Raw genomic sequence first — 12,967 nt, forward strand, 5'->3', positions numbered from 1 at the left:
AAAGGTAAGGATGTTCAGGCACCTCTGGAGTTTAAAAAAAGTGGTCTTTTCAGTTCCCTAAAACGCGGCTTGGTAGTGAATTAAAGGTCAAACACAGATGAACCTTCGTTTTCTCAAAACACCCGCCTACACGTGGACATTTATCAGAAATATGAAGAGGACCAGAAAGAGAGAGGACAGACCCGAGGAGTGTAGGAGGAGGTGGAAGGAGGAGGAGGTGGTTTGGTCTTTGAAAGGCTGCTGTAGGTCCTCTGATCGTGGTACAGTCCAGTCTGAGGGACATCACATCATCATCACCACCATTACCATCACCACCATTATCGTCATCACCACCATCCACATCATCATCATCACCATGGATCTACTGAATAGGTATTAAACTGACCAGCAGCTCTTTCTTAGACGATGAGGAAGACTTTCTGTGTCCATGCAGATCACTGAACACTGAGCTCTGATCAGAGAGAGGAAAATACAGGTGATCACACAGGTAAATCCAGGTGATCAAAAAAGTAAATCCAGGTGATCACACAGGTAAATCCACGTGAAATGACTGGGTACGTACAGTGGAGCGTGAGGTCTTGAGGGCAGAGCTAGAGGAGAGTCCATCAGACTGAAGAAAGAATCACAACAACAAAAACCCATCAGCTGTAAGTGTTGCTGACAATTGACAAATCAACACAGCAACCAACACAACAACCCATGAGACAACTACACCATTCAACACACCACTGCAACCAGTAAGGCAATTAAAACAGCAACCAGCACAGCAACAAAGAGAGAAGCCAACATAGTAAACAACAAAAAGAAAAAAACAAGGCACCACAAGAAAATAAATTCTAAGGTTTTATAGTTTGATGATCAGCCTGATAATAAACCACTCCACGGAAGAGTTCAGTCTGGACTCTCTCTCTTCATTAAGGGTCCTTACATGACACTGATCCAGATCAGGGTCTTTATAAATACAGTCTGATGGTTTCACTGATGAAGATGTGACCTATGCTGGCATTATCCTTGTATTGATTACATTAAAAAAAATTTAAATAAAAGAAATTTAACTTATTAAAAATAAAAGCCTTTAATTTAGACAGAAATTCTCCACCCACCTGATACACCTGAAAACTCTACTACAACACAAACTTCACACACACACACATGCACAAACACATACATGCACAAACACACACCGCGGCGTCTTTTCTACGGGAGCTGGAGCGAGTCTTGGAGGTGGAGCCAAGGTCTCGTAGCGCTGATGAGGTCGACTTCATTTGAAAATAAACAAACCATCAGGTGAGACAGTAAACACCTCACCTGTCCTATGAATGATCTGATCAATGAACCCACCCTGTAACTGCACACTGACATGGTGTCATCATCCAGACCCTGCCATCATGGAAACATGGAGTCAAGAAACAGTTTTAATGGAGGAAGGGAGTGAGGGTGTAAGGCTGCGTCCCAAACAACATACCACTACTGGATGCAAACGGTATTACTGCACTATGGTCACAGGACTTTAACAGATCTTCATTAGTCTACGCCTGTGAAACTCTAACTTAACCACTGCTCTGATATATACGGAAGCCCATTTCTGCCAAATAAAAATAAAAAAAAGTGTGAAAGCAAGGCAGTTATTGAAAACAAGGCTTTCAAATTGCTCTTATAAAATAAAAAAAATCGTAATTATGAGATAAAAAAGTCAAAATTATGAGATTAAAAAATATGATAAAAAGACAAAATAATGACTTATCTCATAATTCTGAGTTTTATTTTTTAGTTTGAATTTGTATCTCACAACTACGTCTTTTATTCTCATAATTTTGACTTTTTCTTATAATTCTTTTTATCTGAAAATTTTGACTTTTTATCTAATCCTAACATTTTTTTATCTCATAACTGCAACTTTTTATCATAGTTTTGACGTTTTTTTAATCTCACAATTTCAACTTTTTATCTCATAATGCAGACTTTTTATCTCTTACTTTGGACTTTTTACCTCAAAATTATGACTTTATAATCTCATAGTTTTGACTTTTTATCTCAAAATTTTGAATTTTTATCTCATAATTTTGAATTTTTATCTCATAATTATGACCTTTCATAATTTCATAATAGGACGAGAAAGGACGCCACATTTAGGATGAGAAAGGACGCAACATTTAGGAGGAATAATGAAAAAGGACGCCACATCTAGGACGACCATTGGTAAAGACTCAGTTTAGGACACAGCCTTTGTTTGTATGCGTGTTTGGGGAGGAGTGGGGGGGTACAGACCCGGCGGTGTCGGCTGCTGTGACGAGAAGAAGATCGAGCTTTTTCTGTGTCAGCCTACAGAGAAGAGGACAAGAAGAGGAAGAAGACAAGGAGGAGGAAGAGAAACAGAAAAGGGGGAAGAATGAAGAGGAAGATGGGCGTAAAGAGGACAAGAGTGAGAGGAGGAAGATCATTGCAGTCATCCTCACTGTTCACACCGTGCTCGACTTCTGACATCATTGTAGTGAAAGCCAATCAGAAGCCATGATGTCATCAAACATGATTAATGACCACCAATCACACACTGCCATGTCATCAAACAATAACATCCAATCGCATGCCATCATTATCACCATGAGGTTATGTCCAGTTCCAACAGTTAGAGCCGCTCTGATACTTTAGGATTGTGGGTAATGTAGTTCTTTATTCTGAGATCCTGATAAACCAGGTTTACCTTCAGACAGGAATCTGGTTAGAACTTGTATAGTCCTAACTGTAACTCATTCCTTTTACATGCCGTTAAAACGCTGCGTCACGTGCAGAAATAATTAACTTAATAATGACTATCAATGTTAACATCCTGGTTTCCTGATATCTCTACTCCAAACACGCCGTTACTCAGATTATGAACGCGTTTCTCCATGCTGTCAGCGCTCAAATCCACACGGTTAGGAACGGGACCAGAACGTTTACCATCCACTGGTGGATCTGACCCCACTTCCTGCTGCTGGAGGAGTGGTGAGAGAGCTGTAGGAGGGCGATCAAAGTATGACATGTCACATTTTAATCTGATCAGAACTTTACACACATAGAGAGAGAGAGAGAGAGAGAGAGAGAGAGCTGTAGGAGGGCGATCAAGCATGACACATCACATTTAATCAGAGCAGATTAGAGCCTCATATACAGAGAGACAATGTTATACCAGGGTTTTAGTCACAGAGACAGCTCTGTGTGATCTGTGGACATGCAGCACTCCCTGTTTCAGTCAAACACTGAGGAGGATCACCATCACTCAGTTACCATGGTAACCCTCTCAAAGGTGATCTCAAGGACATCCTGTTACCTGAAAGTTTAAAACACCAACCATAAAACAATGATTTAACCACTCCTCCTCAGTCTTCTTACCTCTTTCTGCTGTCGCTCCAGCTCTCTCATTCGAATATCTCTGGCCTCTGCACGAGCCGCCCTCTTCGCCGCCAGCCTCGCCTCCGCCTGAGACAAACACAGAGGATTTTATTTGGAGAAGCACTGGTGCCAGGATGGTCTCATCTGAGCCTGAACACGTGCAGCTCATAGAAAAGCATTCTAAAACCCTGCTCTCCTTCTCTGTGGAGTTCAGCTCAAACATTACTCCACATCATCAGATCCTGTCTGATTATCAGCTGTTAGTCATTATTTCATAAACACCTCAGTGAGAGAGGAGAGAGAGCTTCTACTCTCACTCAGTTAAACAAAGAGGTATGTGAACAACACTGCAGTGTTTAATCCCTGTCACCAACACGAGCTGGGTTTCCATTACACTTGGAAATGTGCAAAATCGAAATAGCGCAATAAAAAACTGGTAATGGAAACACCTGAATTTCGAAAAAAAACCCCTAAAATATCGCTTAAAGTTTTTACGCTTTCATGAGGAGGGTTTTTCAGGCGTTTCGATATAGAAATATATCGCAAAAGTGCAATGGAAACATTTTTTCCGCATTTACAAGTAACGGGACGTGACGTACGGTGTTACGTGATCAGTCACTCCGTGACAATATGGCGTTGTACGCGTAAACAGAGGAAGAGACGAGACTTTTCTTAACATCATACTTCCACCCTTATGCGTGGCTTTTGCCATACATAGGGACTTGACCTCTGAACTTCGTCTTTTGTTCAAAATTATCAAGGCAACTGCCGTAGATGTAACCAAAACCGTACCAACACGCAACAGGTTTTGAGCGTCAAGCTTCCCTGCAGCGGATTCACGCGAGATGAGATTTTACGAGATGTGCAAGGTCTATGCCCAAAACTCCCTTCAATGGAAACGCATTGAATGCACAATTGTACTTAATTGAAATTTAAGAAATATTGCTTTTATTTTGCGAAAAACTGTAATGGAAACCCAGCTACTGTGTCCTTATTGGCTGTTTCACACTCAGTAAAAGTAGAGGGACTAAATCAAACAGGTACCTGGTCTGACTTGCCTCATGTATAATGTGGTTTTTGACCATGTGACAGTAAAATCATTTGTCACAGGGAAACATGCAGAAGGTTTAAGGCAGGGCTGTCAAACTCACTCACAGCAGGGGCCGGATTCTGAATTTAGGTCTAACCTGAGAGCCTAAGAAGGTCTACATTTAACCATAAACTATCAACCTTATTTTCACCAGTAATGAATCATAGAGGGAAAAAAATGTGGCACTAATGATAAATGATTTTGGAATTTGAAAAAAGTCAAAATGATAAGTTTAACCCTCAGGCCCTCCTAGAGCTTTTTTAGGGCTTTTAAATTGTATTTTTTGCCCTTACTTTGGCAGTTACCATGCTAACATGATGATATTTGACAAAGATGCTCATTTTTTAATGAATGTTTGAAATTTCATCATCCACAAAAAACTCACACTCCCCCTCCTAAAGTCCTTTTAGGCCTCATTGACTCCCATTAAAACCACTTATATTCATTCTACTGCCACTGCAATACAGAAGTAAGAAATCTCGCTAATTCCTCTGTAATTTAGCCATTCAGAGGTAAAATATTTTCACACCAAAAAATGCCACCAAATTTCACCATTTTTCAATGTTTGAAGAGAGGCATTGTGGGAGATGATGACCTTGTTTGAACTGAGAGGATATATCAGTGACTGTAGGCCAGTGGAATTATTTATCTGAACTAAAACTACTTCGGGTGTTTTCTGTGGATGTCAGAGTCTGATGAAAATTAAAATTATGAAAATGAATTCACATTTGCTATACATGATGAGGACTGGAGTTAAAGACCAAAAAAAAAAAAAAAAAAGTTTTTTTCTTTCATGTTTAATATTTCTAAATATATCCAATATCCTAAAAGAGCTTTAAGAGGGAGAGTGTGATTTTTTTTTTTAATGTTTTTGTTACTACACAAAACTTACTAGTACCTCAAAATCAGTGTTGCTGCTAATCATTGACATATCCAAGACTAATAATCCCTGCAAAAAAAATCTGCTTTGCATTTTTCAAAAAGAAATAACTGATTTTTTTGTCAAAAAATGTTGCATTATGTAAATAAACTGGCATTTATAGGGTTAAAATTATGAAAAATAATTCACATCTGCTATACAAGGACTGGAGTTGAGGATCAAAAATGAAAGAAAACATTTTTTCATTCATTTTTAATACTTTTAAATAAATCCAATGTCATAAAAGGGCTTTAAGAGGGAGAGTGTGATTTTTTAAAAGAGGGCCTCAAGGTTGAAGGCTCAAAATCTGAGAAAAAGTCAAACTTTTTATTATAAAAGGTCAAAAAATGAAATTAAGTCAACATTATGTTTTTAAAAGGCAAATATATGAGATAGAAAATTGAGTCATGATTGTCAAAGGTCAATATATGAGATAGCATTTGACATCTTGGATTAAAAGGGTCAAAATATGAGATTAAATTAAAAATCATGAGTTTAAAAGGTCGAAACAAAAGTTTATATTCTAAATAGTGAGTCCAGAATGTCAAACTATGGGATTAAAAGTAGAAGGTAGGAATTAAAAGGTAAGTGAGATGAAATTCAAAATCATGAATTCAAAAGGTAAAAAGAAGACTAAAAATTTTGAATCTTAAATGACAAAATTTGAAATAAAAAGTCAAAATCATACGTTTAAGTCATAATTGTGAGATGCAAAATTGAATTGAAGTTAAAACACTAATTAATTTTTTTCCACATTCATGACTTTTTATATAATTATTTTCACTTCACTTTTCACTTTTTTATGGCTTGGCAAGGATATTTAAAATATTCAAGGTTAAATGTACCTTTTTTTTACTGGAGGAAATTTTGATGGGCCAGTTATAATAAAAATACCATATGATCTTGCGGCCAGGATAACTGTACCACGGGCCGGAGTTGGCCCCTGGGCCTTGAGTTTCACACCCCTGGTTTAAGGGTAGAAGTTTTGGATACTGTCTGATCCTGAGACAACGTCTTCATGGGTTAAGGGAGATATTTATTTAAACGGAAGAAAAATTAAACACACATAGCTATTTAAAACAACCTTCCAGACACCACAGATGGAAACAGGAGCCAGCTTTAATAACAGAGACAGTAAACCCTGGTGAGCAGTGATCTGGATCTGGCTGAGGTTTTAGGTACTGCCAGAGTAAAAGGCACATGTTCTTAAAATGACTTTAAAAATACCGCTGTCAACCCACTGAAATCTTTAATCAGGACTGATATTAGATTTCTGCAGGTATAATGTTAAACTAAGTTTAATTTCTCTAAAAATACAGCTGGTTGGCTCGAGTTGTCTCATCGGAATAAAGAACAGTCTGAGAGTCGACAAAGATAACTCTGCTCTATTAAACCATGGGTACCCCCAAGGGTCAATTCTCATCCCTTTGCCTTTAAGTCTGTTTATGAATGATTTAACCAAAACTGACAAGCAGAGATCCTAACTGAGTACCTGCATGAAGACAAGCAGATATCCTAACTGAGGACCTGCATGAAGACAAGCAGATATCCTAACTGAGGACATGTATGAAGACCAGCAGAGATCCTAACTGAGGACCTATATGAAGACCAGCAGAGGCCCTAACTGAGGACCTATATGAAGACCAGCAGAGATCCTAACTGAGGACCTGTATGAAGACAAGCAGAGACCCTAACTGAGGACCTGTATGAAGACCAGCTGTGGCTAGAACACAGTAATCTGGTGCTGGATCTAAATCAAACGGCTGCTGTGTTTTTCCCTGAATAGCTGGTGTGTGGAACATTCCTCAGCTCTCTTATCTGCCTCAGCATGTTCTCAGATATTCAGGTTTCCATGGCAGCAGGTGTAAACACAGCAACAGTAACAGAGGCTGACCCACTTCCTGGTTTTACTGTTTAAACACTCTCAGGGCGCCATCAGTGACCCTGTAAGTGTTTACATCTGTCAGCCAATCAGAGGACAGATATTAACATTAGACTGGATTAATAAACACTGGACTGAAGAGGTTTGACATTATTCAGGATTATTCTAAAACCTTTTAGACTGATGGTAAAACGTTTATCATCAGCATGGTTCTGAACCAGATTTATCATCTGATCCAGGTTTCATCAGTCTGGCTATGATCCAGTCTGTTCAGTGGTGGTGGTGGTGGTGGTGGTGGTGGTGGGGAACTCACTTGTGGCCCCACGATACTTACAGTGCTGCGAAACAGTATTTGCCCCCTTTCTGATTCCTGATGTTTTTGCATATTTATCACACTTAAATGTTTCACATCATCAAACCAATTTTAATATTTCACAAAGACAACCCAAGTAAATTGAAATGCAGTGTCTGAATGATTATTTGATTTTTCAAGGGGGTAAAAAAAATCCAAACCTATCTGACCCTGTGTGAAAAAGTAATTACCCCCCTTGTTAAATCATGAGTTAACTGTGATTAACCACAGTTTTTGGAAAAATGAGTTCAGTTTCACTGTCCACACCCAGGCCTGATCACCACCTGATTTGTTGAACATAGAAATCACTTAAATAGAAACTGCCAGACAAACTGAAGTAGGCTACAAGATCTCAGAAAGAAACGCATAATGCCACGATTCAAAGAAATTCAAGAACAAATGAGAAACAAAGCAATTGAAATCTATCAGTCTGGAGTACAAGGCTTTGGGACTCCAGTGAACCACAGTCAGAGCCATTATCCACAAATGGGGACAACTGGGATCAGTAGTGAACCTTCCCAGGAGTAGTCGGCCAACCAAAATGACTCCAAGAGTGCAACGACGACTCATCCAGGAGGTCACAAAAGAACCCAGAACCACATCCAAAGACCTGCAGGCCTCACTGGCCTCAGTTAAGGTCAGAGTTCATGACTCAACCATCAGAAACACACTGGGCATAAATGGCATCATGGGAGAGTTCCAAGGCCAAAATCACTGCTGACTAAAAACAACACAAAGGCTCGTCTCACATTTGCCAAGAAACATCCTGATGATCCCCAAGACTTTTGGAGAAATATTCTGTGGACTGACGAGACAAAAGTCGAACTTTGTGGAAGGTGTGCAGCCCGTTACATCTGGAGTAAAAATAACAGCATCTGACAAAAAGAACATCATGCCAACAGTCAAACATGGTGGTGGCAGTGTGATGGTCTGGGGCTGCTTTGCTACTTCAGGACCTGGACCACTTGCTGTGATTGATGGAACCATGAATTCTGCTGTCTACCAGAAAATCCTGAAGACCAACGTCCGGCCATCAGTTCATGACCCCAAGCTCAAGCGCTCTTGGGTTATACAGCAGGACAACGAACCGAAAAACACCAGCAAGGCCACCTCTGAATGTCTCAAAAAAAAAAAAAAATTAAGGTTTTGGAGTGGCCCGGTCAAAGTCCAGACTTAAATCCAACTGAGATGCTGTGGTGTGACCTTAAATGGCAGTTCATGCTGGAAAACCCTCCAATATGGCTGAGTTAAAACATTTTTCCCCCCTTAAAAAAATTAAATAATCATTTAGACATTGCATTTTCTATTTACTTGGGTTGTCATGATATGATATTACCACGCTACTCGGGTCACAAATCTTTAATATTGCAATATTTAGGTTACAATATGATGTTATTATGATACATACATTTTGCAATACAGTAAGTACTGTGATACCACGTATTACGATTTTATTTTTCACTATCATTGACTTCAGTTCGTATTAGAAATTAATATGAAAAAAAAGAGATAATTGGCGAATGTGAATCAATACAATGTTGCTATACTATGCTGTATTGATTTTCTCCCTCACCCCTATTGTCCACCATTTCTGGTGGTTGTTTTTACGTCACGTCCAGCGTGCTCAGACGGCGTCTCTGCTGTGAGGGTCATGTGACAGGGCCAGACCACTGATTTTTTTATTTAAGTGTTTAAACCTCTGAGTTCAGAGACTAGAGTCAGAGTCAGGGCTCTGTGTGGGGTTAATGAGACTCGGTCTGAGGTTTAAACGTGTCTGTTAGAGGGTTATCACTGATTTAAAGCAGAGACGTGACTGAAGTCTGCAGCTGTCGACTGTCTCTGCTCTATCTATAGCTCATGGTGGTGTGTGTGTGTGTGGGGGTGTGTGTGTGTGTGTGTGTGTGTGTGTTTTTGTGGGAGGGGGGGTAACAGGAGAGTAGAATCACCGTCGCACCACCAACACAGTCACACTTCACCACAGGATCACCTGATCAATATAACTAAAACACCTCATGATTCATGTGGGGGGTGTGTGTGTGTGTGTGTGGGTGTATGTGTGTGTGCGTCGGGGGGGGGGTCTCCATTAGAGCCCTCAGTCCATGATCCGGTTTCTGCCTCTGGGGGTTCCTGGTTCAAACTGGAAGTGACCCCAGAGGGCACATGCATTCTGGGACCACTTCCAGTTTGAACCAGGAAGTGAAACTTGAAAGGCTTTTTCTTCTTCATGAAGACAAACTCAGGAACAGCAGATCTCAATGAACAGTCCTCGTCCTAAAACAGGGAAACAGCAGAGCTGGACTCTACATATAGAACTGGATTACTGTTTTAATACAGAACATTCTTTTATCAGTTGATTCACTGATCATTTAAACGTTTACCTGACTGGTTGATCTTTGCTTGGTTAAAACCACCTTTAACCCTTAGGGGAGGTTGTGCACATCTTAGGCACTTTCATCCTTCATGCTTTTTTATAACTTTGTCTGTGTTCATGTATATGGCATGAATTTTGGCAAGATTGTGTATTTTTATTTGATCTTGTTATTTCCAGCTCAGCTCCTTTAGTAATTCTAAAATACACTGTTTAAAAGAAAAAGTTACACTCAAGCTGTGAAGTGCAAAAAAATGCCCCATTGAAACCCATTCAAATAGCAATTTTTGATCTCACTTCCATTAAAGCATAATACATGCATTTTATTAGATCTGGGTGTCAATCTGAGCTTTTGTTTTGGCACTGATCATTTTTACTATTTTTCCACAGATGAAGTAATTTTGACCCTATTTGGCATATGTAGAAAAAAGAGGCTAAACATGTGGAAAAAGCATTAAAATCCATATGCCAAACTTGCAACTTATCTTTAACATATCCCAGGCTGTAATAATTCAACACAACAATTTCCTTTGCTTTTACTATATTGAAAATAATTAATTTTTCTGTGGTTTTTTAATCATAAAACATGGCGGCATCATGACAAACCACTGGCATTCAATAGGGTTAAATTCTTTTAAAATTAATGAATATTTGATATCAACAATTAGGTCAGTTGTAGGTGAAAAATAGCTCATTGAAAGTAGAATAAAATATGATTGTATTTTTTTTATAGCTACCATATGGAAAGTGCATTTTTGTGCTTAGCAGCTTAAGAGTCAGTGTGTGGCATTGCACAAAAAATACTAATAAATTGAAACCAATGATGCTGCTAATCATTGTTGCTGTAATAATTCAAGACAAAATAATACTTTGCATGTAGTTTATTAAATAATACATTTTTCTGTGTTTTTTTAAGAAAAACATGGTTGCATCATGACCAAAAAACTGGCATTCAGAGGGTTAAAATCTTTAAAAATGCATGAATATTTGATATTAATATTTAGGTTAGCAGTAGGTGGAAAAATTAGCTTAATGAAAGGAGAATCAAATATGACTGTATAATTTTTTCACAGCTACTGTATGAAAAGGGCATTTTTGTGCTTAGCACCTTGAGTGTGACTAAAATTAAAACAATCTTAAAGGGTCAAACTTCTTGGTTGTTGTTTACTTGCTTTATTAATGGTTAAAACCCTCTGTCTTTCTGGTTGATCCCTGCTTGGTTAAAAACCTTCAAATGTCTTGGTTGTTGTTCTGGGAGGATCAGCAGCGTTCTGATGGAGACAGAATAATTTGGACATGTCTGAACAGGTCAGCTGCTCCAACATGAAAACACAGAAACACCACCATGAGACTCAGCGGGAGAGCGAGATCCTAACAGCTGTTCCTCCTACAGACCTCCTCTATCCTGGTCTTAGTCAGGTTAACTAGATTTCAGTCCTTTTTCTTTAAAATGGTACTCTGCTGCTGTTTGTAGGTCAAAGGTTACTCTGATGTTAGTGGCTGAGTTTGATCCAGGTGGAGAGAATTAAAATGTGATTTTCATCTCCACTAGGGGGCAGTATGAGTAAGGTAGTCCAGTAAACACAGAGTTTCCTGGTCTGTGGTTTCAGCTACATCAGGATGTTAAACTGGAATATTCTCTGTCCCAGTGTACAGGTACTATGGTCAGAGCATCTCACCTCCAAAGCAGTAGGTGGCGATCTATCTCCTTCAGTTAGACTCTGAGGATTTTCTTCTTGACTTTACTGAGAGTGGATATCTAAAGACAGACAACAGTTAGGATGGGTGGATGTGGATGTCATTATTCCACTGTTCCCACACTTTGTTTCTGTGATGGGACTACCCAGGTTTTCACATGGTGCTTTTATTCTGAAATGTTTCCTGGGTAGTTCTTCAGTTGCTGCAGTAACTTCCAGCTGAGATAGTTCACCTATTATTCGGCTCTAAGGGGGGATAAAGACAGGAGGATGATCTGACCTCTCTGGCGATGCTGCTCAGGGCTTCATCCTCAGCTGAGAATCGATCTTTGAGAGGAGCTCGCTTCCGTCCAGAGCCCTGAGTCCCCATCCCTGCTGCTCCAACGACCACGGTGGCGGTCAGTCAACGATGATCCACACAGCACACCTAAGAGGAAACACAGCACACATGAGAGAAAATACAGCACACCTGAGGGGAAATATGACACCAAAGTGGAAATATCAGCCGACATAAAATGTAAATGTTAATCTATTTCAGCTGTAAATATCGGCCTTTATCATCTGTAAATATCAGTTTATAGTTATATCAGGAATACAAGTAGGACATAAATAAGATGGACATGACACATAAGGTTTGCAAGAAGTGCCACATGAAAATAAAATAGCCTACTGCAGAAATACAATAAACATGAGGGCAAGACTACTGCTGAATCAGCTAAACAGTTGAAAAAATTGTATAGATCACAATATATCGCAATATATATACACCGCGTTCCACATTATTATGCAAACGACGTTTTTCTCTGATTTTCTAAATATCAATGCAAATGACAGTCATAATATTTTTCAAGTCATCAACAGTTAGAGCATAATTCAAATGTTTTTGAACAAACTTCATAATGATAACTTTTTTTTTTTTTTTAAATAAAAACCTCAAAATGCACTTTTCCACATGTTCCACATTATTAAGCAGGCCACAGGTTTCAGCAATATGTGAAAGAAAAAGGATCTCTCTGCTGCTGAAAAGTGTCAAATATTGTAATGCCTTGGACAAGGAGTGAAAACATTCGATATTTCAGGAAAAAATGAAGCATGATCATCGTACTGTGAAGAAATTTGTGGCTGATTCAGAGCACAGACGGGTTCCTGCAGATAAAGACATAATGAGGAAGGTTTCTGATGGACAAATTCATCAGATTAAGAGAGCAGATGCTAAAATGCCATTACAAAGCAGCAAACAGGTATTTGAAGCTGCTGGTGCCTCTGGAGTCCCACCAACCTCAAGGT

The 12,967-nt window shown here is 39.2% G+C and overlaps 1 protein-coding gene across 18 annotated transcripts in view; it reads right to left on the reverse strand.

Annotated features, from left to right (window-relative positions):
* lrrfip2 (leucine rich repeat (in FLII) interacting protein 2) overlaps positions 1-12,967 on the reverse strand; it is a 35,328-nt gene that overhangs the window by 16,922 nt on the left and 5,439 nt on the right. For 6 of the 18 annotated variants that reach the window (XM_041789384.1, XM_041789382.1, XM_041789379.1 and 3 more), the window contains exons 2-3: positions 11,961-12,107; positions 3,373-3,459 (exon numbers count right to left, since the gene is read on the reverse strand). In XM_041789384.1, coding sequence (XP_041645318.1) covers positions 3,373-3,459; positions 11,961-12,050 — 177 coding nt within the window. In that variant the 5' untranslated portion in view covers positions 12,051-12,107. Of the gene's footprint in view, positions 1-182; positions 273-385; positions 452-562; positions 611-1,184; positions 1,260-1,341; positions 1,381-2,268; positions 2,323-2,940; positions 2,995-3,372; positions 3,460-11,662; positions 11,743-11,960; positions 12,108-12,967 lie in introns of those variants that run through there. The other 12 variants (XM_041789375.1, XM_041789371.1, XM_041789376.1 and 9 more) reach the window with 5 other exon arrangements.

This window comes from Cheilinus undulatus, linkage group 6, assembly GCF_018320785.1.
Source record: "Cheilinus undulatus linkage group 6, ASM1832078v1, whole genome shotgun sequence".
Lineage (NCBI taxonomy): Eukaryota > Metazoa > Chordata > Actinopteri > Labriformes > Labridae > Cheilinus > Cheilinus undulatus.